The following is a 27311-nucleotide window of genomic DNA, read 5'->3' as shown; positions in this document are numbered from 1 at the left end:
ACGCCCCTGCAGGTACTACAAGCTTTCCACTTGAAAACATGACGCTACTGGTGTTACGGAGCTGAATCTTTGGACTGTGTTCCCCAGTAAGTAAAAAAAAACATCTCCTTTTCTGTGCAAGCATTATGTTTATACTATACAGATTAGGACTAACAGTGCTTAACAATTGTAAAGTCAAGTCACTTACTTTTAAAACCAGATAGAAGATTAATTAATTACACTCTGTTGCTGCTGCACTGGCCATGCCTGTGTCTCCTTTATCAGGAGCAGTCATTACCTGCAGCACATCATCGTCCTCAAACAACCTCATACTGCTCACTGGTGCACACTGCACACCTCACTGCTCTGCTATTGCTGAGGTAAGTTGGTTCTCTGTGTGTGTGTGTGTGTGTGTGTGTGTGTGTGTGTCTGGTATATTATCTCTCTGTTGCAACAATGCTTCTTGGCAATAATGTTTATACTGTTGATTGTTTATTTCCCTCCAGGCCATTAAGGGGCTGTTCAACTAATTATTTTCTAATGCAGGTCTGAGTCATATATATGTACTGTATATACACACACACGCGCGCGCAATGCGACTCCCAACAAAGAAAAACAACCTATAACTATCTATTTACAAGCAACTTTACAGAAAAATAAGCCCGACCCAAAGGCTGCTTACAATAAGCAGACAAGGCAACACTGGTTTCATGTGATGGCATTTGCTTCATACATAATAATAATAATAATAATAATAAACTTTATTTATAAAGCGCTTTTCAAAACGTTACAAAGTGCTTTACAGTAGCATACAACACAACACAATTTACAGTTTTGCCCAATAAGACATATTTTCTCAAAGCTACACGTAAGATTTACAATATGAACCTTCTATTCACATCCACAGCGTCTACTCACTGTGTCTGTTCGGACATGGAGTATGGGATCGGGGGCCCTGTATGGCCAAAACCCTCCTCAAAGTCCACATGTGTTCGCCCTGCATGTGGTGTTGGTGTTGGTGTTCCTGGACAAAAAACACGGCTGCATCCCTTGCATCTGTTGAAAAAGTCACCTGGTTCCCATTATTGTTGCGACTGTAGGTCGCACTTACTATGAAAACCTGCAGCTCCCGCGCGTCAGTCAGTCACGCCCCATGTAAAGCTCCATATATGGCCAAGACAGAAAGTTTGGTACAACACTTGGATCTCCATATGTGGAGCTGACTATCATCACCTGGTTCTCCATATATGAAGATCACGACACTGACCTCACCAACACGGCTCATGTCACGCTCCATATATGGCCAAGAAAGAATTCCTTTGCGAGTGTGAGAAGAATCACGGCAACCACACTTGCAAATTAATTCTGTCCTTGTCCCTTTTATACCCATATATGGAGATCCCTGATGTCATCAATATTAAGCCCATATCTGGGAATGCCCATATATGGACATATTGTGTCAGTCTCATGATAACCGGGAGAGTGTTTTCTGCAGGTCTTTCAGTCCGAGTGTATCAAAGGGTGCGTTCGGAAATGTGCACCGGGTCTGGTTAGGGTTGGGGTTAGTTTTAGGCATAGTTTTACTGAATTCCGTCCTTGTCCCTTTTATGCCAACTCTAGGTCCAATTACTGTAACTAAGACTAGGAGGTTGTATTATGCCTTAACTTAAAGGCCTGTCCATACCGTCTCCGACCACCGACCACCTTTTGTAGGAGAGTTCCGACTTTCCGACGTGGAGCTTTCCGAACTCTTATTTGGGGTAATGCTTTTCCGAAGTTGTGAGTGACGTCATTTTGTAGTTGTGAGTGACGACCTTTCCGACGAAGAGTGTTTGAGACAGTATGGACAGGCCTTTAAGTTAAGGCATAAGAGCTGGTACTTAAGACAATCAAAATAGAGCCCTAGGCCTAGATGGTTTAAGTGTTAAAAAAAAAAAAATTGTCATAGGATAATTCCAGGGGGGGTCCCCGGTAAAATGAGGACTAACCACTTTAATCCTATTTTAGGCTATTGTGATGAATTTAAAAAAAAATATATATAATATATAACCACTGTTCTGCCTTCCCAGGCTCTCTGCCTTCAAAGAGGGAATGCTGTGAAGGGACTGCTGAACCTTCTGGGTCCTGAGGAGCAGAATCAAGACAAAGCTCCGTATAAGACCTGAGGCTCATTCTACAAAATGTCTGAATCAATTTTCTGAAAAACGTTTGTTGCTAGATCAGTGGTTCTTAAAAGGACCACCAAAATTATATGTATTTTGCCGTAAACCCCACCTCAAAATATTTTGTTCAGAACAGGTCTATGTGTAACAAAAAAATAGATCAGTTCATAGTTGCTTTAACTGGTTCAAAATAAAATAGGCCTAAGGGACCCTTTAGTCATGTGGAACATTGATTTTATATTTATGTGACTCTGTGTCCTTTGTCAACAGCGCAGGGGGAGAACACAGTGGGTTTGTTTGTTTGTAACAGGGTCCATGATGATACACATTACACAGCGCTGCTGTGCCAGACAAAGTGCCTGCTGATGCCCTCAAAATGTTGAAGAGCTTAGCCAAGTGCCTTGGACCTACTGGTTGATGAGGTTAGGCTGCCACCTGGTGGCAGGGAGCATGTGTGCACATTAGAACCAGAGGCAACACGTCACTATTTTGTGAACGCTGAAACTACAGTCAAGGATAGGAATTAAGGCTGGATGACAACATTTTGACTAAATACCTCAATATCGATATTGTGACAATATGGTATATGCCTAGATTATAAAAGAATAAATAGCATGAATAAGACTACCTGATACACAAGCTATTTTGTCATAGGACTTGCCCAAAATAGGGATGCCAGGTTCAAAGTGGTTTGCATACCATTTACGGTTTCCTCCTCTTTCACGGGCCAAGACACAGTGACTGACTTTACCTCTGCTAATGATAATAAAATAGGCCTGTTCTACACTTTGTGTTCACGAGACAAAAAGTATTGCACACATTTCAGATGAAAAAGAGTTTAATTCCCAAGATGATAAAAAATAAGGTGAATTCTGTAAACCATTGCATAACTGTAGTGTAACATTTTTAACAAGTGTTAACAAACTAGTAATACACTACAAAATATTATGCAGTACACAATTCTTTAATGTAGAAAACAAAAATCTATTATTCTATGAGACTTTCAGCTAAGGTCTTGTGTTCATAACACAAAAATATCAATATTTTTAACCAGAATGTTCTAGGATTATCAGAATTATGTGTCCTACATATCCATACACCTTGTAACAAAATAAGGGACATGTTTATTTATAAATAAATATCTAACCCACTGACATCAAGGTAAATACATCTGTGAAATGCACTTTCTTCAGATTTAACACATTACTCTCTATTCAATCTTTGCATTAGCCTGAGAAAAACACATCTCTTTCTCTCATTTCACTTACACATACAGAAACTTGAAAACTTGCATGTGTTTTAGTTATTATAAATTTATTTTTTCATTGAATAGCAATTCACAACTAGATGCTACATCATATTGGATTAACTGCTCTCATAATATTCCAGTGACCTATTCATTGAATATCTAATTTAGAACAAATACATTCAATATTTCAGGGCTTCAATGTTAAAATAACATTTCTACTGAAATTTCTACGGTATATGGAACAAGTGGTTCCACATTCAGAATATTATATGACCACACTTGTACTAGTATCATTTTTACTAAATTTGAACAGCTCCATACATCATACTCATATACATGTACAAGATTGCATAAATCTTCAGGCTCCATTTTCATAATATTAAAAACAAAAGGACAACACAAAACAACTAACAGTAATGCAAAATAGATCAAACTATTCCAATGCAGAGCATAATAATAATAATACATCTATTACAGTTCATTTACAAGAGTCTATTTGGTGCTTTTGTTTACAAATACTTAATTTTTCTTTTTTGGTGCCACTAAAAGACTAATTGAGATCAGGAGGAGTTGTTTCAACAATGGTAGTAGGTATTGCTGTCATAATGGTTTCTCTAATGGTATGGCCAGGGGCGTCACAAGGGGGGGGGGGGGGGGGGGTTAATAGGGCCCAAGGTGGAGGGGGCCTGGAATTATGTTATACTTTAGCTATTGAAAAATAGCAGATATGCGAGCTTGTAGATCTGCTATTTTTGAAAAGTCGTGAAAATGTGTGTAAATCTTTGAATATATGTATTTCTTTAAGCGAACATTTGTAACTCAAATGTTGCTTCTGGCGAGTCCTTGGAACTAAATATTTTGAGATGGGGGTCCGTGGCCGAATAAATATAATTTTAGGGGTCCTTCACATGAAAAGGTTTGAGCACGACTGACATAGAAAACCTTGGAAGGATTTGAAATATTTGCAAACATTTTCACGATTTTTCAAAAATAGCTGATCTACAAGGCAGCGAGTGCCGCACTGTGAGCTTGTATATCTGCTATTTTTCAATATTTAAAAGTACGGCAAATACAGACTAAGAGGGCATCTTCAATTGTGTCTCTTGCTTCATTCTATTAAACAGTCTCATTGTAAAAACAGTTCTATGCAAACAGTGATACACTTTTCAGTTCAAGTGGCCTGAATACAGGCCATCGTTTACAGTTCAATTTCCTTCAAACGTGGTCCACAAAAATATTGTTAAGGCACTGATATTTCAATTCTAATTACTGTAGGTGTTTGTTACATTTCAGCTTTTTGTAGAATGAGCAATATTCCCTAAAATTCCAATTGAAATGATTTCATTTTAAAATCGTTAAAAGGCACCGATGTACTTGAAAATGTTATTGGTCCACTATAGAGATTAAATTTAAACACACTTGACAAAGAAATGTTATAACAATATAATATACATTTGAGAGAATTGCTCAAAAGATTTAGGTTGGCCGACCACTCTGATGAAAAACGCAAAGGGCCAGCAACAAATTCATTTAATGATTCAACCTAGGTCTGTATCTGCCACAAGAACCAACTGCCGTCCGTAATTTCATATAAAAAGGTTAAAACCATTGACGTAACCCATTGACGTAACGTTACTTCATGGTGATATTATGGATGACGAGTAAAACCATTACGCAAATAAAAACAGTCCAATGGAGAGAAAGCACCCTACAGTCGTTGTAACCCTAACTTTGACAGCATACAGTCGGTGCACAACTAGCTCTAGTTGAGCCAAAACGATCAGGGAAATTAAAAAATACTATATATATGGCCACTTTAGAATTTAACACAAATGTCCCAACTCCCCTGGCTTTCCTTCACTGTAGACAAAAGCTGATCTAACTGGTCAGCCTGTGCTCGCCAATATTGCACAAATCTGCCATTAACAAACATAGATTTATGCTAAATCAAATTCTCATACAGAGATATCAAGTCAGAATTGAACCCACGTTTTTGATCATTTGTATAACAGCCGAGTACAACTAAAGCTAAACTAGATAGTAAAAAAAGAAATACTGGTCTGAATAACCATGTCAATCTACTTAAGGTATGAGGTGATTTATCAAATTAGATGTTTTTCTGATAAAAAAAGACAAAAGAATGAATGAAATGAAATCATATTAAAAGAAATAACAGTACAGGTGTCTTTGGTAAAACTACAAAATGGACTTGGAAGTCCATTAATATTCTAAGAAAAAGCCATTGGTATAGTTCTCGCTGTCATTTAATCACTGTAATATTTTTTACTACTTGTCATATTAAATGAAAGGTTAAAGTGATAAAATCCTTTCCCAATACAGAACCCATACTGTTCATATAGGATGTAGATCTTTTCATCTGCGATTATGGCTCCGAATACAAAAGCATTAACCATTCCTTTGACATTTTTACAGTGTTTAACGTGTTGCCATATTCCTATAAAAGTCTCCTCTCAAGCTCCAGACTTGACTTATCCATATTTACAAATCGAACCGTTGGTGTACAGTAGAAATTAATCTCTGCGGTAGGGTTGTCACGATTATGACGTTTTACCTGATGATTAATTATCACAAATAATTGCGTTTTTTGTTGCTGAACCACTGGAGCATATGAATACAAATTACATTTCTGTTTGGCTTTGAAGTTGCACAGGGCAGATATGACAAATATAACCTAAATATACAAAGGAATGACAGGCATATATAACAACTTTATTCTTTATACTTTTATAGTGGAAATAGCCGATCTACAAGCTCCCAACGCTTTGTATCGCGATGCGTTGAGCGCTTGTAGATCGGCTATTTCCACTAAGTGTTTGAAACTATATGAACATTTCTCAACATGGAAACGATTGACAATTATGCTAAATAATTGCGATTACCTCAAATAATTGCGATTAAACGATTGTGTAATAATTGTGACAGGCCTACTCTGTGGGCAACATTTCCCACATAAAAAAATGTATACCTATTTGAATAGTTACTAGAACACCACTTTGGTTCGATTTTAAAAGTGGACATCGCGATTTGTGGATTTAAGTTTTCTTCGCAGGTAGAACAAGACTATCTGTCCTGTGATAATTAAGATAATCAGGAGCGGGCGTATCAAGCTACACCAAATGCTGCATGCCAGACAGTGGAGGGAAGACTAATGAGGCAGGCCAACCAAAATATAACCAACTTCGACCAATAGAAAACTCGGGGACACTGTACAACAGTACAGGCCTGTTATCGCCTTCCTAAAAGCCATTTACAGAAGTACCAAAATTGTATTCAATGCTGATCCACAAAGAATAATTCAATCAAACAAGGTTTAGCCAAGTCTGATGCAGAAAAGTAGTATGCAAAATCTGAGCTACGTGTATGTATGCATAATAACATTCAAACATCTAGATGTATTATAAGAAACTACGATAATACCTTTTTCAGTAGCAGCAAAGCTTGCAGAAGTGAAGTTAAGAAGCCTTTAGTACACTAAAAATGACTCGATACAAATATTCTGGCAGTGTGACAGTGTGAACTCGTTTTTTTTTTCAGCTGGTTAACATATCGCATAATATTACATGCAATATGGGAAGTGTTTAGCCTGCCTTTTATGCCACATAATAAACATGTAAAGCAAAATACGATACTTTCTTGAAGAAACTTTTTCTTTCCCTCTGAGTTGCTTAATTGTGAATGTAAACAATTCATTTTCCCCATTTGTAAGTAGCAAAAGGTGTACCTGGAAATACATGGTTTTCTATTGAACCTAAAGCAAAGAATGAAAAGAAAATGCATTGTCTTTTTTTTTTGTTTTGTTAAGATTTTTCAAACACAGTAGGAGGTCATTTCAATTAGAGTAACCTAAGCACAATACACTGTCGTAATTGAAGATGCAACTTACAAGTTAACCACAGAATTCTTCATTCAACATCGCAAAATATGTATTACAATATGAATTAAATCACTGAACGTAAAAAAAGAAAAAAAGCCTTTTGACTTGTTGCTATACAAGATCATATATTATGTCCTATGTTTGCATACTCCCAAACATTAAATTGAAAAAATGCAATTTAAAATATGATATAAGCTGCACCCAAAGAGCACCACGGCCAAGGACTGGGGATTTTAATCTTCATTTCTTTTTAGCTTGATGTCAGGACACAGGCACTGACACAGTTTGTTTTCATACAATTATCGTCCGCAGAAATACTTAGGCGAGGATTGGGCCAAAATACATTATGGCATATATAATTATATATACAGTATGTGAACGCCTCTGCAAACCTAAAGTAAAGTGTGCAGAAACTTGTGCACAAGCTTTTAACTAGCGTTTTTTTCTCCGACAATCTCAAAACATAGCTTTTCCTCTAAGGAAGGCAAGGCACTTGAGAGTGAGAGGCCGATATGTTATAGACAAGGTCAATAGGCTAGGATTTCTACAAAATTTACCATTTCAGGCTTTAGCAAATACATGACATGCTCCTCTATTGACTAGGCTATATAAATCTCTAAAAGACAGACTTGATTGAATAAATGCCTTAACATTTTAGCATGTGCCTCACTGATATTACCGCTGCTGGTTATGTCTAAAATGCATTTTTAAGTTTGCACTTATTTGATTGAATGTTTTATAAATGTAACTATTAAAGTAGAAACCATGAAGTACTTTTTTTTTATGAAAGCCAACTAATACAGAACAAGACTATGCTTTAACAATAGGAAACATAAAACATTCAAATTATGTTTCACAGTACACTGACACAAAAGCTTCAGACATCAGCTTAGAAAAAAAATATATAAATCTAAAACAAAGAACAGGAACAAACTACAAAGCAGCTTAAAGCAAAATTCTACATCCCCTTTTAACAAATTTTCCAGGTCAACAAAGTGCTTTAATAAGAAATAAAATTTCTTGGTCGGTCATAATAATGCTTGACTGGTTGGTTAAAGTACAAATCACGGCATCAAACAGAAATTTGCGTTAAAGAGGCATGGCACTAAATTCCAGCAGTCACATGATTTACTCCTTACAGTTTCCTTTACGTACTATACAGTGGTTCTCAAAGTGGTGTACAGGGACCCAAAGGGGTCCTTGAGGTGGTTCCAGGGGGTCCACAGAAAAATATGATAAAGCATGAAAATCTGTTTAAACACTTGAGCTTGCAGATCTGCTATTTTTGAAAACTTTTGAACATTAATAATAATACCATTATACATACATTATATTATATGGTGCTCCCCGAAACACATTTTCAGATGGGGGTCTGTGGCTATATATGTTATCAATTCAGGAAAATGTTTGAGAACCACTGGTTTAGTTACTCAACTAACTAACTAGAGAGGACAACCTGCCTCTGATGCCAAAATAACAGATACACTGACTGAAACCCAGGAGGGTTTTTATAAAGGACTAAATCGTAATTTTCGAGTATATGAATAATTAAATTAAATATAGCAATTCGTATCTATGAAGCGACTCAAGGCATCAGCATATGGTGTGGCAGATCAGAGGCGTCTCTGGGTTCTAGTTTCATTTGTACACATACCGACAGGACTGCCATAATCACATGACAACTCGTATAGTTAGTGACATTCCCCTTTGAAGTGAATGTTTTGCCCATTTTATTTTTCACACCACCACCAGATAAGTTTGTGATGCATTTTGTAGTTCATAGAGCATTTACTGGCAGTATTTTTGCAAAGATATTTTGACATCCTTGCATGCCCTTTAGTATCCACCACAGGTGTTGCTAAAACTGCTAGTAATAGATTGTTTTTATGTTGTTAATTTAACTTGTCACCCTTATTTTACTGATGAAAAAAGGAAATACTGGAGAATCCTAACCCTAACCCGAACCCTAACCCTTGCAAAAGAAAAGAGAGCCTAATGCCATTAGCTCTCGAGATGTTCACTGATGCATTTAGCAACATTGAACAAATAAATGCGATGTTTCCAACCCTCATACAGCAAAAACATAGATGCTGTAAATATATACATACGCTTTGTGGTCAGCTTTGTTGCCCGACTTCGGGAATTTGTCCTTACTTTTGCAATAAAGAAAGATTTAATCAGAACCATGGCGATTGGCAGCTAAATTAGCAGTGATCAAGGCCAGTTGTCACTCCATTTATGCTAACAGACCTTTTCCACAGGGGATGCTGTGGTTACGGATGACGTCATGGTAAGGTAAACTACAATGGTGGAGGTCTTTTCCAATTGCTTGAAATCAATGCCATAAAAAGAAAAGCTGGCCTGTGATTTAGTAGAGTAATTCTCACTTACTAAAAAAGGTTTTGCTATTATAAGCAGATGACATCAATCACACCACCCGTTACTATGGAAGCTGGAAAGGTGAAAAAGCTCTAGTGGAAGAAAAGGATGCGGTGTTTCAACTTTCCATGAGCCGCTTACCTTTCAACTTACAACGTATGACTTTGATTTTGCATATTCTTTGAGAAAACAACGGATGGTCATTTAAATGCATATTTGCATTTTGCAAGATAATCCCTATGCCAATGTGGAGAATTGCAGATGACAAGTGTAAATAAAAAAAATAAAGTTCATATACTGGATGTATTAGATGAGACAGGCTCACAGGTGGCCCGTCATGCAATGCACCATGTTGGGTTTGTGCAGTTTGAGTGGCAAACGCTCCACTCAGATTAAATTAGTAACATAATGGAAATCAAATGAGCATTGCAAGGTGATACCACTATTATGGTTTCTAAGTGCATAGCTTTTCAATCAGAGCATTGAAAAAAGGGTGCAAACATTTAAAATGAGCAAAAAACTTTGGATGGAATCCCTTTTGCACAGTCCAAATTATAGTATATCTTAGCTCATCAGTCAAACATCATTTATGAAATTCTAATCAATTATAAATTATTAATTCCATCACTATATTAAACAAGTTGCTATTTAGAAAATGTAATGTAAGCATAATATGCATTAGTAGTTTTTCAAAGGGCTAATTCATTAAATAGTACCTTGACTAATTGTAGAGCACCACTTCAAAACCTTTGTTCTACAGTAAGGACATTCTGTTTTACTAGGCGCACAGTTTTCACAAAGTACATAATGTTGGCAAGGCTGCAGAACAACGCAACGATCATGCTTTTGGCAAACTATACATTTCTTTGACTGAAGCTGATATATTACCTGGGGAGAAAAGAAGGAATATCAGTTGCAACTCATGGAAACACAACTCATGCAAACTGTTCAAATAGGCATGCTTGATGAGGGGTTTTGAGTGATGTCCTGGTAGACTGGTTAAAAATGGGCTCAGCTAAAAGTGAAATGCTGTGTGTGATCTAGTCTTTCTTACCCCGTCTATCAGGTCTAGGTCAGTGCGCAGCTGACTCTGGAGGGAGTGAAGCTTTGACAAGGGGAGCTTGTCCAGCTCTCCATAGCTGCGCAGTAGAGGTGTTCCAGGGGTTCGACAGAGCACATCAAAGTCCCCCTGCAGCTCTTTCAGCTTGCGCTCCGTCTCCTCCCACTTCTGCTCCGCTAGCTGTCGTTCTGCCTCCGCTGACTTAGCTTGATCCTTTGCATCATGTGCATCTTTCTGGCAAGCTTCACATGCCTAGACCAAAGTGTAATATAATCATGTAACAAACAATGCTACATCTGTTGGTATTAGATGACGACTTGGCCTAGATATAGGAGTAGCACACTGGTTCTGCCTGAAGACCAGATGCCGAATATCACCCTTGGCCAAGGGGGATTCCCCATTGACTGAGCAGTACACATTTGATTTTCATGTGGCACACACCCCACAAACACAAGGCTACATGGGGAGGGCAACCAAAGATCACTGGTTCAATCCCCGACATTGGGATTGTGTTCCAGTAGTAAAATGGTAACTGGGGGATGGCTGTTAGGACACTACATTTATATTGAGCAAAATGCTTCATGGGCATTGTACTGCAGGTGTACTCTTGACATCTATGGAACTGTGTACTGATTTGATTTATGTATTGTACCCGTGGGGAACTTTATCCATGCATTTAACGGTTAACCCATCCTAAGGATCAGTGAGCAGCAACTGTAATGCCAGTTACCTGGAACTGGCAGGCCTACCTAGTATGCATGCCTTTTGGTGTGTGAGCTAACCACTATACAGTATATGATTACATAGATAGTATTGCATTGTGTTAATTGCCAATACACTATACTTAACTATATTTAATTGTTGTTTGAGTTATGTGCCTTTGAGGAGGAAGTTACTGACCTGTTTGACTTGATGCCACGCTTCGTCCCACTGTTTGATTTTCCTCTTGGCTTCATCCAACTCTCTAATTAGGCGGGCCAAGTCAGCACTGCTGCTGGCGGAGGTCAGACTGCTGAACACTGGAGATGGGCTTGGTGAAAAGCTGCCACTTACAAAATCCCATATGCTGCCCGCTCCTCCATTCAACCCTGAGACAGTACAACAATCCTGTTAATTTAGAGTGAAACAAAATACACAAGGGTATATTTTTCCACTGTCAAGAGTCTAAGACTAATGGCCTTTTCACACAGGGGTGACACTACTTTGATTTCAAATCTTTATTTTTTTGTGTTTTATTACTCTTATAATTCTTATCTTTGCTAATGGCCTTTTCATACAGGGGTGACACTACTTTGATTTCAAATCTTTATTTTTTTTGTGTTTTATTACTCTTATAATTCTTATCTTTGCTTACCTGAGTTTGTCCTAATAAAGTTGTTCTCTTTTTTTCTCCTTTCCCCTGTTCCCCACACACAGCGTTTTTGAATACTTATAAATCCCAGATATTATGATTATTATCATTATTACTACTTCTACTACTCCTCCTAGCTTGGACAGGGTCGCGTTGTGCTCCCTATGAGAATAGACACGTTTCTATGTGTTGTGTAGAAAAGGGTTCAACACATTTTAACTCTGGTATCGGGTGTCCGTGAGAAAAGGACGAACACTGCAGTTTCACAGCATTGCACCCGCTTCCGCTTGTGGCTCCTGCCTGTCAAACTGCTCACACTGCTCAGTGAAAATGAATAACTAGGTGTGTCAATCACTCCCTGACTGTGTGAAAAGACTGAAACACGGCATGACCTCACAGAGTAGCAATGACTATTTTAAGTCAAGTTTAACTTCATCCTCTAACAAAAACTATACTGCTAAAAGAAATGAAGGGAACAAAATGTTCCCTTAATTTATTTGAATTTATTTGAGTATAGTGTATAGTGTAGTAACTGCTCAAAGAAAGCTCAAAGAATTAAGGGAACATTTTCATTTCTTTGAGCAGTGTATTTTAAATCCTTCAAACACCATTTCCATGACAGTGTCTCTATCATACCCAGAAGGATAATATTGTTCCTGTTTCTTCAAAATGACATCCATTTCATGTCTTAATCTTTGCTCTCATCTACTATTTAAACTAATGATGCCATCCTTATCCTTACCCAGAGAGTTCTGGGAGTTGGAGGCTGGTGTTCCCAGGAGGCCGTGCTCGTGTTTGGCTAGCACGGCTGGAGGCTGATTTGGCTGTGATAGCATCCCTGACATCAGGGACTGGGACAGGGACTGAGAAAGGGAACTTAAAGGGGAGGTGGAGAGTGATGATGAGGAATTAAAGGAAGCGGATCGGGCAAGTGAACCAGGAATGTTAACTGGGGCGGACCCGGCTAGCAACCTTTGACCTAGGGAGAGAAAGTACATAAATAGTGATTTTGTTTGTGTATTAAATATGGGGACGGCCAAGGAAAACATGTGTGTATACTAAAGCGCTCTTACTTGTTAGTCCTAAACAGCTGTTCCCCTGTTCTTCTAACTCCTTTTCAAGAGATGCAACATTGATGTCACTGAAATTCAGGTCAAGAGCCGATCCTTAAAGAAAAGGACAAAGATAAAACGGAACAATGGACAGTAAGATACATAATGGTGGAAGTTTGAACACAACCAGTCTTAAGTTAACCATGCCTTTGTTGTATGTTAAATAGCCAATCTACAAGGTTGCAACACATTGCTTGTATTTTTGAATACAAGGTTGAGTCTTGGCTTTACTTACCTATAACAGACTCCACCGTGTTGCTCCCAGGATAGAAAGGGGTGGCTTTGACGTTCATTGTTGATAAGGTGGTGGGTGAAGAACTATCCGAGCCAATACTAGAAGCCAAGCTTGATGTTATACTGGAGGTAATGCTTGATGCCAAAGGGTTCACCACAGAAAATACACTATTGTGTGTCTAAAAGGGAAGCATAAAAAGACTAATTAACACTAAATACAATATACAGCATGTACAGTAGTAAAACTATGTATGTCGTATGCATACACTACAGTATGTAGTCATTTGAGCACACACCTGTTTGTCTTGGTCCATAAACTTTTGATCCATCTGTCCCTTATTCTTAATCTGAAAATAATTAAATACATATCATAAGCTTAAGGCCATTATCCTAAATTGGTGTCAAAATCTACATTCATGTGTTTATAAACAGAAGGTTAGCAACTTCAACCTCCACTTTCATTGTATTTAGCCAAGGGCCAAGCGTACAGTATAGGAACTTTGTAAACCTAAGATGTGCTCAATTCTTAGCCCCAGGCTAATTAACATGGCATTTGCAAGTTCAAAACTTGGACACTCTGACTTAAGTCTTTGTCTGGAGGTTGCAACCCATTTGCTAATGAGCTAAACTTTAGTTGTTTTGCTGTATCTTCTATGTTTCTCATGTTTCTAGTGAATGTTTATGTACTATGCTTCATGTCCTGCTGCAAATCAATTTAGATGTAACATACACTTAACTTTTAATGCCAAACTGGGAAGGCAAGCAATTCTTCAAAGCATTTCAGGGCAAGAAGGTAGGGCACCGATGTGGCTAAATTAAACCACGGGCCAGGTCTTAGGCTTGAGCCAAGGATAGCTCTGGGTTACTTGGTCAAATATTTGATCCCAGTATTGGTCTTAATGATGCATTAGAAGCATTGGCCTAATAGCTTGAGGGCAATATAGTTATCGGCAGTGCAACTTATGGGCTCAGACGTTTGAAAAGCAGCGGTACCTAAAACCGTCAGAACATGTTTTTATCACAAAAGGTAATGAAAAGGGATAATCCACCTTAACTGCCATTTTATTTTCAGTCCATGTGGTTCTTGGTTTCAACTAAGGGTGCCAGTTAATCGACACAAGGAGATTTCTTTACTGTGTTTATGGAACAGTTGACAAAACCCTGCATTGGGCTGTTGGGCAGCCCAATGCGCCAGACTACTACCCTCAAACAACAGGCCATTGAGTGTTAAGCCCAATTCAGACTTTTCTAGCACAACAATGTCAAGCAGCGAAAATAGCAGACCTACAAACACAATCGCCATTATAGATGCGGTGCGTTGTGAGCTTGTAGGTCTGCTATTTTTGAAGTGCGATACAGTCGTCCGACAGAGCATAGATTAGGCTTTACTGTTGCAAATGTTATACGTGCTCAGTTGTGGATGCCGTCCTGTTAGATTATTTATTAACGCCTACTGCAGCACGTTTTATTCAGCATGACATCTCACAATGAATAAAATAATGGAAATGAACCACAGAGACAAGACAGAGAACTTAATGTCAAGATTAAAACATGCAAGAGTGACAAAAATAAGTGTCTGGCCCTACGTTATGCAGTGATCTTCCTGAGACTATAGAGTGGGAGTCTTGTGTACCTGATCCTCTCGTTCAAACCCCGGAGCTCTAGGGTAGTTTGACGTCACATAGGAGACACTGGGCGTGCTGCTGGACTCTGAACATAAGCTACCATTAGTTAAGGATTTGGGCCTGCCGGTGGTTCCCACTGGGGAAAACACACTGTTGCTTCCTGAGCTTGGTGTTACAGTTGGGCTACTAGAACATGAAACCTGAGGGAGAGAAGTGCACAGGACCTTAATGAAATGCTGATCCCAAAAAAATATATATAGAATGTCCCTGGATGTCAGTAAAGTCTGAGATCTTGAGATCAGGAAAAGATTTTATAACGTAGAGGCTTTTTACACTAAGTAACCTTACACTAAGACAACTTTCTTCTGTTCTTCAAGACTAACTCAGTGATATGTAGAACAGCAAACAAAAACAATGATGTAAAACTTGCAACAACAAAAACAAAATAAATATTGAAGCAAAGCATATGCAGACATGTTTTGTAGTGAAACACACTGAAGTTGACTTCAGTGTGTTTCTGAATAGGCCTCTTAAGGCCTATTTTATACTGTTGCTATTTTCAAATAATTTTACCTATAATGACGTACCCAAAACAGGGATGCCACGGTCAATTTGGTTAAGGCATTTCGTAGTATCAAGTAGGGCTGGGCAATTAACCGAAGACATATATATTAGGACCAATAAATAACCTACTTAATCTTGTAACTACTTAAGCCCTATATTATATTCTGTAGTACACAGTGGTGTACAAAGGTAGCTCACAACGTGCCGCGTGAGCTTGCAGATCTGCCATTTTCACAATAGATATTTGAATAATCGTTCATTCATCGTAATTGCAAGCGTTTTAAATAATCGTGGAAACTGATTTGAAGTCGTATCGCCCAACCCTGGCATGACGTGTGTGACAACATACACTTCCTACTTGTCCGTTGCTGCTGGTAGCAGAGTTAGTGGAGCTGCCTCCACTGTTCCACTCGCTGACTGGACATTCTGAATACTGCTGAGACTGAGATCCTGACTGGATCGCTGTTATGAGCGAACTCATGGTCTCTTCTGTGGAGGGAATTCCTGGATCAATTAATACAAATTAAAAAAAAAGAATTAAATGAAAACTGTGAAATACACATAATCTAGAAACAAGTTATTAATACGCTAAGGCAGGGGTCTTCAACGTTTTCAGGCCATAGATACCTCATATTTCATCGTTTGACAGCACAATCATCCGTGTATTTTGGATTCATGTCAATTTGTGTTTTCAGATATTTAACCACTTGAACCGTCAATACTTGACCTTTCACCCTGTACTTAGTCTGCTCTTTTTACCCTCTACACCAAACCTTTTTGCCAAAAATAGCAGATCTACAAGCTCACAACGCCTCGCAGCGCGAGGCGTTGTGAGCTTGTAGATCTGCTATTTTTGGCTAAAGTTCTCAGAATATGGATGCTAGCCTAGGGTTCAAGTGGTTAACATGAAGAAGGAGCAAAAAGGTTTCTATCACACAAAGATTTGGAGGACCCCCTGTAGTAACTCTGAGGACCCCCTAGGGGTCCCGGACCCCCTGTTGAAGACCCCTGTGCTAAGGCATTTAGAATAACATTAATGTCGTCGGGCAGAAACCTTGTTAGAAACTTTTTTCAGGAAATGGAAAAGAGAACCCGTGTTCCAATGTAGTAAAACAGCAACAGCAAAAAAAATGCAGATCTACAAGCTCACAAAGTGCACTGCAAACTTGTTGTAATTTTATGTAAAACCATAAATAGACGGACAAGGTTTCTGCCCAACAGAGACGATAAGAGAAGTGACAGATACTTCACTTACGTTCTACGTGTGCAAATGCACAGAATGGACCTCTCGGGCAGTATCCAGTTTGCCTCATGTCATTGCATTTGGTTGATTTGTAGATCTTAAAAGGAGGATGGAAATATATCAAATGATGAATAATTCAAAATAAAAGTACTGACAAGCTCATAAAATAAGACTATTGCGATTTTGGAGCAAACAATGTATATTCACACACCTCTGGGTGAAACTGCTGTTCGGTGCGGGAGTGACAATACTGGCAACTGTCTCCACTGTCACACTTTGAAGGCTCGCCCCACTCGTCCCCGTGTTTCACATTAGGGCATGGAGTTGACCTAGTGTGCGATTCACAGGATTGCACAATTAGGGATGGGACGATGCGCGATATTACCGTTTGTCGTGATAAAAAAACACTCACGATAATGGACCAATCCCCAATCACATACACACCCATTGTAACTGTTACAATGGGTGTGTATGTGATTGGGGATTGGTCCATTGTATCGTGGAGATTTAATTTATCGTGATATCGTCCTCCGTCATGCACTGGGATCAATTATTTGCTGAGCTCCATATCCGGTACCACTTAAACACTCTATAATTGGTAAAAGGTACTTATAATATCCCTACTTGATACAGTCTTTTTTTCACTCTCTATCAAATGTCTTTGCTGAAAAATAGCCGATCTACAAGCTCACAACGCGTCGCGTTGCGAGCTTGTAGATCAGCTATTTTTTGGCAAATCTTCCACCCCAGGATAATGGATTTTGATTATCGCGATAATATCGTAAATAGAGATTGTTTTTGTCACAATAATCGTGATATGAAATGTTCGTATCGTCCCATCCCTATCTATCCACAATCTGAGTCATACAAACGCTCCACAACGTATTATTGCTTACGATATTCTCACAAAAATACATCGGTCACATCAGCTCACCTGTATTTGAACTTCCGTGGATTTCTTCTTCGGTCTCTGCTATTGTGGTAGTGAGGGCACGCGTACCCCTGTCTGCATAGTCTAGGAGGCTTGGTACACTGATCCGTTTTGTAGTTGGCCAAAACAAAATTGGTGTCTGCAACAAAAAAAAAGGATTGTGAAATATGATTAATTCTATTTTCTTCTTCTTCATTTAACCACATGAACCTTAGCATCCCTATTCAGGGGTTAACCATCGCTAGCCTCGCAACAGCCAGACTCCCCCAGGGGAGAGTCTGGGAGTTCTCCATAGACAACGCATTACGCGATGACGTAGTTACTCACTTTGACTGACAGGTCCAGTCAGTAGTCATCAGCGCATCAAAACATTGTCGGGAGAACATCAAATAAGTCTTTTCCAGACAGAAATTCCAAAGGTGCAAACTGTTTTTAAGTTATGAGATACCGTTGATTTCAGATAAAACTTCGCTTAATGCAGCTTTTATTTGCGATTTGTGAACTCTCGTCGGACATGGGGTCCGCCATGTTTGTTTACAAAATGCGAGAGCTGTAGCAGCCGCTCGACCAATCAGGAGCGGTGTGAGGCGGGTTCGCTCGAAATGCAGCTTCGATTTTGATTGGAAATTAGAAACCCAAGTTGTAATAAAGAGGCTCGATGGGAGGGACACCAGACCGAGAAAGGAAGCACATTGGTGATGACGTAGCTCGGGATGGCTTGCGAGGCTAAACCATCGCCCCCTAAATAGCCGATCTACAAATCACGTGACACATAGCTTGTAGATAGGGTATTTTTGGCCAAGAGATTTGCTGTAGACAGGAAAAAAGAAGGCAAAGTCTAGAGCCAAAATCAGTTTAAGTGTTTAAATGTTTTATAGATAATTATTTTTATCATCTCTGAAATCAAGGAGTTTATCTGACACAGTTAAACCATCAGCAATGACAGGTGTGTGTTTAAATGTTTTATAGATAATTATTTTTATCATCTCTGAAATCAAGGAGTTTATCTGACACAGTTAAACCATCAGCAATGACAGGTGTGTGGTCAGGTGGTCACCTTGCCATCGGGGGTCCTCTGCAAGTGTCTTCTCTATCATAGCTTGGCTGGCCAGAACACCAGGTTGAAGATCAGGAATGCCTTCTCCGGATCCCAGCTGTCCGTTCTGGAGGGCCTCTTGTGCTTGGATCTCTCTGTGCACACAAAGCTTATGTCAGTCAGAACACTAGAAAATAGCTGATCTACAGCAGTGGTTCTCAACCTGTGGGTCGGGACCCCCAGGGGGGGTCACCAAATTATTTTGGGGGGTCCCCAGATGATGAACTTGTTTTCTCACTCAAAAGTAAACAAACAAACATAAAGTTTAAGTGTATAGAGGGTATCTGCACGTTTCTAAAGTGACAATTTAAGGCATTTTTAATACCTCTAAAATGACATTGGCCAAATTGTCAAATCTTAGAGGCAGCAATTGTGAAAATAGCCGATCTACATGCTCTCAACGCCTCGCAACGCGAGGCGTTGTGAGCATGTAGATATGCTATTTTCACAATTGAACCGTTTTATACAAAATGTAATGCCTCAACTCTTAGTGCTCCTCAGGGTGGGTGTCCTCGGTTAAAATATGATTATTTGGGGGGTCGCGGCCTGAAAAGGTTGAGGACCACTGATCTACAGTAGTCCCAATGTGTGGTGTAGGGATGGGACGATAATCGCCATAATCGTGATAAAAGACACTCAAGATAATCGTATCGTAGAGATTAAATGTATTGTCCTCAGTCATGCACTGGGATAAATTCACCTTTTATTTGCCGAGCTGCATATCTGCATACTACCGAGTGCATACCACTTAAACCCTCTATAATTGGTCAAACGGACCTGTAAATAACATACTTGATACAATCTTTTTTATTCCCAAAACAGTGCAGATTTACAAGCTCAGAACACATCACGTTGCGATACGTTGTGAGCTTGTAGATCTGCTATTTTTTGGCAAATGTTTCGCCCAGGATAAAGGATGTTGGGGATATTTTGATTATCACGATAATATCGTAAATCTGGAAAAAAGAAAAAAAAATGAAACCAGCTTCTTCTGAAAGCTTAAAAGCAGCTTTCAAAAATGAAATGGAACAAACTGTATTCAAATGTATCATAAGGAACGACTCAAGGGTTCTCGTGAGTTCAAAAGCTAACTTTTATGTTTTGCAACTAGATTCAAGCACTACATGAACAGTAAATTACTAATGTTACATACTGTAGTAAAGGTTACAACTATAACCACACAAAATAAAACAGAATAAAGCTGATATCCATCTTGATATTCAGTAATCCAGAGAACAAGTGGGCAAATATAACAATGACCAATTCTTTGTACAACTTATTATTATCTATTAAAGGTAGCCTTTGGGTTTATTTAAAAGTGCCAGTGTTGTAATTGTTTTAGATTTCAGCTGAATACCATAACCAGATATGGTATATTAAACCTTGTATTCCATATTGAACCTTAGCCATTAACCTTATGAACCCTTATTCTGGGGAGAAATTTGCCCATCTACAGTATACAGTACATGGTGGAATTCAAATCGCTCGGCTACATCGACCATTTTGAAGCATTGATTAGGGTATCAAACATATAATTTTCCAAATGTCTGTCTGTCTCCCCAATCCTGGCAGAGTAGTTCCGGTGCTGCACATTGAGTGACCCTGTCTTTCCCTAATAGGACTGATCGTGGATAGCTACTGGGACGTAAGTCGGGACTTGATCAACCCCGGCTGGGTCACCTGGGCGAGGGTGTATGATGTTGCGAGACCCGAAACACCCGTCGACCCCAGGCTACATCACTGATGATACGTCCCAGCTGCATCCTTGTGATGTTTTTTACACTATTAGTTCTATTTATAGTGGCTCATAGGAATAGACTATGTGACAACCAGGAATAGTTTGGTGACCACCGGAGACTCGGTTGACGGCCGGAATTTAGACGGCACCCGGGAGCAGGTTGGGTTAGCGCCCCAGCCTGTGTCTTCCGTGAGGAAGAAGCCCAACAAATCCACGGTGAGGCCTTTAGGAGGGCCATTCAATTGCAGCAGCTGAATGGAATGTTTGGATTGGGGTCTGGTGCAACGCACAGGTTCTGAACCTGGTGAGAGCAGGAGAGGACCTGGTAAGACGTAGGAGGAGCCCGGCCAGGAGTCAACCCATAGAGCCTAGTTCTTCCACGCGCCAGAATGGCTCCCCAATCCTGGCAGAGTAGTTCCGGTGCTGCACATTGAGTGACCCTGTCTTTCCCTAATAGGACTGATCGTGGATAGCTACTGGGACGTAAGTCGGGACTTGATCAACCCCGGCTGGGTCACCTGGGCGAGGGTGTATGATGTTGCGAGACCCGAAACACCCGTCGACCCCAGGCTACATCACTGATGATACGTCCCAGCTGCATCCTTGTGATGTTTTTTACACTACTGTCTGAGTGAGTGTCTGTCTGTCTGTCTGTCTGTCTGTCTGTCTGTCTGTCTGTCTGTCTGTCTGTCTGAGTGAGTGTCTGTCACAGCGTTTCTCCTCAGTGGCTGGAGCAATTGATCTGAAATCGCATCACCATTAGCATATGAACACACCTGACATAACTGTGAAGCCCGTTTGTCACTTTCACAAATCATATGCTGTATATTAGCATTTTTATGGTGTATCTATATCTATTCTGCATCTAGCATGAGGCATATCTATTCTGCATCTAGCATGAGGCAACATGTTTAACCAGGTGTGTGTGTGTGTGTGTGTGTGTGTGTGTGTGTGTGTGTGTGTGTGTGTGTGTGGGGGGGGGGGGTATCTCTGTAGCCAATGCCATTAAACGAAACGGGTATTTCTTACATTGATGATCCTACATATTATCATGCAAGCACCAGTTAAAGTTACTTTCCATCCCTCATATACTGTGTGCACAGTGCACATCCCATAACCCACACACTGCACATCATTTCAAACGGGTAAGGGCTAGTTATGGTAAATAATATAACAGAATTACACCTAATGTGGATAGTTCATTCACGGACAGTGCCATATAACAAACATCTGACCCCCCCCCCCCCCACACACTTACAGATATGTTGCTTTGTGTATCTTGTTGCTAGGGAACAACCTGATATGCCAGTTATGCCGTTGCACAACATGAACAGAAATTCATTGTCAAGTGTTTTGTGGCTGGACTGGTACATGCATTGATATGTCACCTTATATCGTAGACTGGGGGTCGGAGATCATGTGGCCCGTGAGCAAAAGCACAGTGTAGACCATTCTTCACACAATGCCCACGGGCATCGGTTTCGTGGATACAAGTGCCAGTCTTGTAATAGCGTAGATGGTACTTGCGCTCCGTGTCACCAGTGGTCCGATGCAAGTAAGGACAGCTAAAAGGGACAGGGACATTGTAGAAACAGAGTTAGTCAAGGCAGTCAAAACATTTATATAACTTATTACGTTATTATAGCTGCAATAATCAGCACGTACAGTGACAGTAATATCTTTTAATTGCCTCATTGATACCACAAATTAATTTGCAAATAAGACAACATGCTTGTGTTGTGTGCACACATTCAGTCATACGACTGCCCTGCTTGTGCTATATCATTGTAATAACCTTTTAAAACATAGCATAGTACAGGGGAAAAAACTGTATAAGTTGAAATATGGAGTATATATAAGGTTTCTGCCTGACAGCAACAATATGCTTAATAGATTGCATACCAGTAAAAACAACCATTCATCCAAATTAATGAAGAATAGATTGGTTGAATAGAATGTTAAAGAATTCAAAACAATGACTGCTATTGCTAAGCACTGCAAGCATTAATACAATCTATTTAGATGCTCACAATACATCTCAATTGTATGTAAACCATGAAGAGGCGATTTGTTTCCCGTTTCGTGTATTTCCTGTTTTCTCACTACACGTTTTAATTACCATTTTAACTTAATATTCATATCATTCCATTCCACATTCTGAGCTGGCACAGACTGTCCATGCCTTTCAAAATGCATAGCCAATAAGATTGCTTGAATCGAACACATTTTCCTATCTGTAATGGCAACAGTTGCTATAGTAACACTTAAGGTTGTACAGAAATAGCTGCCATTGGTGGAAGAGGAACAGAAGACGATGATGCAGTACAGTAACTCAATCTAGATGCAACCTGCCTTTTCTTACTTCTTCTCTATGGAGTTGAATTACAGTAAGAGCTGCATTGTGTGGGTCCAACTATTATACACAAAACAATCAGCATTGTAATATATATTACTATAAGGGGTGCACTGTGTGGGTCCAACTATTATACACAAAACAATCAGCATTGTAATATATATTACTATAAGGGGTGCACTGTGTGGGTTCAACTATTATACACAAAACAATCAGCTTTGTAATATTGTCGCGGACCGGTGGAAACCTTGTATGTCCAACACTTAAGATTTCAGAAATGTTTTTTTTTTTTTTTTTCTTTTTTAAAGCTGGGTTCCAGTGAATTTTATGTAGATATTATTTAGTCAGAATCTCTTTTTAATACTTTTCATCGATTCAATCTTTATAAAACCCACACAGACAGACGGAACCACTTCCACATAAAAGAAATGGCATCTAACAGCAGATCTACAAGCTCACAACGCCTCACGTCGTGGGATTGTAGTTTGCTAATTTTGAGCGCATTAATTTACGAACAAACAAAAACACCAAAGAAAGTTGCAATATGAAGAACTGACGTTTCTGCCCGACAGAAATGTTTGGCACAAACAAGGTGAGCAAATCTGCTAAAAGACCGTCAACTAAGTAGCATGTACAATTGTACATATAACTTTGTTTAACCTTGTATTTATCATTTATAAGCAGAGAACAAAGAGCAAAGCCAAGATGCCTTCTACACTAAGGGGGAGAACAAGGGCTGGCTCTATGGTATACAATAATTTACTTGTAATAAAAGACAATAACCTGGTGATTTGTGTGGCAATGACGTAAGATCAAATTCAATTTGGGACCCAAACATCAAATTACCGGTGCCACCATTGATGTATACTATCATGGTGTGTTCAGCATAGCCTACATTCTGTTTCCCATGTGATACAGAATGGACACAATAATGCCTAACCAAGGACAAGCACAAACGAGACAATACAGTTTACAATAGAATTAATATGAATTAATCTGGATCCTGCACTATCAGAGAAGTACAATTAATAATTAGCCTAACTCCATTAGGAGTTAATGTTTGAGAAAATGTTATGTCCAAGAGGTTTATGCCTGCTTAACATTCTTTTAAGTCTGTATCTGTCGAAAATGTTGATAAGCACTCCAAATAATGATAATAATAATAAAAATATTAAGATAATTTAATGTGAACGCAGTGAATACAATACATTTCTTAGTGAATATCCATATCCATTTTATGCAATTGTAATTTATTTTCACACCATAACATAGTTTCTGGCCATGGCACAGCATGTCAGTTCCTAAAATCGAAAAATCGAAGTTTCTTCAAATAATGATTGGCTTGATATGATTGAATTGATAGTAACTGTGAATATGAATACTGATCTAACTCTCTTAAAGCAACGCAAATGCAAAAATATGCAACATTTCTCCGTCTTATTCATAGTGGTGGGTCAATAACACCATCTTTTTTTAACACGTAATCTAAAGATGAAGGTCCCTAAAAAAAATGTCACAAACAAGGATACAACCAGTACAAAGAGAGTGTTTTACAGTAACTTTCAGTAGTACAAAAACTAAGATGGAGGTTCAAGTTCAACCACCAACTGGCCTGATATGAACCAAAGCTGCACTGTGAAGTAAGAGACAGTGTCATTACTGGAAGGGCCTGCTAATGTAAACAAAGAATACTACGCTTGTGTGCGTGTGGACCAATGGGAGCAGAGTGTGAGCAGAGAGCGTTCAATCAGGACGCGGGGAACAGGGGGTGTGTCCACACACAGCTTGGCTCACCACATCCAGCCAGCCCACATTCACACCACACCAAAACAAAACAAACACCACCTGCCGCACGTTTCAGACAAAAATAACAACTTTGAAACGCACCATCATTAAGGGAGGACAATTACTATTATGTATACTAAAAGATACTAACATCATACATCGGGCAACTATTTTTATGTCATTTTTGTAACCACATTGGTGTTCTTGTATGAATTTATTTAATCCAAAGGGACCCCAATGCAAACAAGACACAAGCCTAACAGCTTTCTTGTGGTCTTTAGCCTTTTAGTTGACTTCTTATCAGTGAACTGTATTGTCCTGTACCTTTTCCTATGCAAACATCTATTCAAGTATTCAATGAATCAATGTAATAAAGGCACTAGTATGCCCTGTTGTTCATGAAACACTAACAAGCTACAGCAGTTGCAGTTCCAAAAGTAATAATGATGTTTGCACAAACAAACAAAAAACCCTCCACCAGCACTAATAATAAATAACACTTACTCGTCTCCATCCGGACAGATGCCCGTGGTCTCGTCGTATTTGGTGCAATAGACATCAGGGCTGTAGTTAAAGGTCCCGTCTCTCCTCCTAATGGGCCGTCTGCGACGCTGGTTGAGAAAATGCCAGTGGAAACACGTGAAAGGCCGGTGCTGCGTGCACTTGTGCTGCAGGAACAGCGGGCACTGCTCCGTCCTGAACTCCTTCAAGTAGCTGCCAACACAAAGACATGATGAATAGAACACCAGACGGAACCGAACAGCCTCCGACATAACACCAGGGCACAGCAATTACACATAACCGACTGATGAATGTCAAATACAAAAACAGAATCAGGAATATTGTACTAGTATTATACAGCTAGTTACTGTGGTTCTCTAAGTCAGAGGTTCTCAAAATGTTTCATGTCGAGGACCACCAAATCGACACTTATTACTTATATTAGGCCATGGACCCCCCATTTGAAAAGATATGACAGGGACCTCATATATAAGAGAAGATTTTTCAACGATTTTAATTTCAGGGACCCCCAGTTTGACATGCATTGTGCTAGTACGGACCCCCATTTGGGTTCCTGAGATAGATTTGTCTCTGGAACCCCAATAACATAACATAATAATACAATTTATTATACTTAAAATCAATGTTAATTTAACTCTGACAGTGTACGAATGGAACCAAATGGAACCTAACTTGGTTCCATTTGTACACTCTCTGAGTTACAGAGCCATAAGGGTCCATTTGGTTCCTAATTAATCTATAATTTAGCTGGGGACCCCCTGGAACTCCCTCAAGGACCCCTGGGGGTCCCCGCCTCCCCGGACCCCACTTTGAGAAGCAACGCCGTAGTAGGTGGATCCTTGAAAGTGAAAGAACAGAACCATGGAGCTAAGTTGGTGTAGCCTCTCAGCCTGAAACGCGTTAGTTAGGTTACTGGCGTACTTTACTTTATGCTGGGCATTCACGTAGGAGATACGCGCGCGTTTGAGCGTAGCCCTCATTGGCTCCCGCACAGCGTACGTCAACTAATGTGCGTAGCGAGAAGGAGGAACTTCAAATAAGGCCGTGCTATTTACAAGCAGCGGACTGGCAGGGTTAGCAGCGGCCAGCCAGTTCCTGGCTAATCATTTAGCCATGGAACCTAGAATGCCCCCCTCGTTTTAAATTAAACAACCTCTCAACTTCACGACTCGGTCAAAAAATGCCTTTTTCTACACGTTACAAGCTCGCGAATGTATGAAATTCCTCGTCTTGCTCGCTAGCGTTAGCGCTGCAGTCGGACTGTGCTAATGTAGGTAGTGTCTACAAAGCCAGGAAAAGCACCATGTTTTTAACGCACAAGGCTGACTGACGCCAAACGGAATAAAAACATTCGCAACATGGACGCCGCTGCACGTTGCAAAAGAGCAAAGGTGTTGTTCTTTTTTTCCTGTCAAAGTTTTTTTTAGTTCTCTCGGCGAGAGCGTTTTACTTACGTATAGTGGGTAGGTTTCTCGGTTTGAGGAGAAGCATTGGCCGCCGTTTTCGAAACCGACGGCATTTTCAGTCAAAACAATGAAATGCGCACGCGCGCAGATCTGTTGCTCTGCATGCATGTATTGTGATGACGGTGGGAGGGAGGGCGGCCCTGCACTGTGTCTGTCTGCACCATCAGTAGCTGCACCATGGTCTGCACAGCAGCACACACTATAGGAGTAGACTTTCACCCCCAAAATGACTTTTTTCTATTGATTAAGGCCCATTCCCACTAGGCCAGATAACAGATAAAAAAAATCTCTTTCTCCAGATATTTTTCCATTCAAAGTGGATGGTAGATACAGATATTCTTTTTTATCTGATAAAAAAATATCTGTGGTAGATATTTTTTTATCTGTATCTATACCATCCACTTTGAATGGAAAAATATCTGGAGAACGAGATTTTTTCATCTGTTATCTGGCCCTGTGGGAATGGGCCTTTTCTCATGCCATGGAGACTTGAGTTCAACAATATAGAACTATAAATATTTTTGTATTTGTCACATTCCTAAGACCAAAAAAAAGATTCTAGTAAAG

The 27311-nt window shown here is 39.6% G+C and overlaps 1 protein-coding gene across 5 annotated transcripts; it reads right to left on the bottom strand.

Moving 5' to 3' along the window:
• Positions 1-6237: 6237 nt before the first annotated feature.
• unkl (unk like zinc finger) lies at positions 6238-26797 on the bottom strand (the record flags this gene model as incomplete). Of its 5 annotated transcripts, none has more annotated exons than XM_080724057.1 (16): positions 6238-10552; positions 10719-10976; positions 11625-11812; positions 12818-13054; positions 13149-13241; positions 13423-13600; positions 13718-13768; positions 15055-15246; positions 15960-16114; positions 16866-16950; positions 17065-17182; positions 17788-17923; positions 18842-18975; positions 22007-22183; positions 25261-25470; positions 26733-26797. In XM_080724057.1, 16 exons carry the CDS (start codon positions 26795-26797, stop codon positions 10370-10372), a joined length of 2460 nt encoding a protein of 819 aa, XP_080580183.1. In that variant the 3' UTR covers positions 6238-10369. The 5 variants fall into 5 exon arrangements, with proteins under 5 accessions (XP_080580183.1, XP_080580184.1, XP_080580185.1 ...); XM_080724058.1 differs by having other exon boundaries at positions 15969-16114; XM_080724059.1 differs by having other exon boundaries at positions 15960-16099.
• Positions 26798-27311: the final 514 nt, after the last annotated feature.

The sequence above is a fragment of the Nannobrachium achirus genome (genome assembly GCF_963921795.1).
Source record: "Nannobrachium achirus genome assembly, chromosome: 4".
NCBI lineage: Eukaryota > Metazoa > Chordata > Actinopteri > Myctophiformes > Myctophidae > Nannobrachium > Nannobrachium achirus.
Note: the sequence above shows the minus strand (reverse complement) of the source record. Positions and strands in the feature narration are given on the sequence as shown.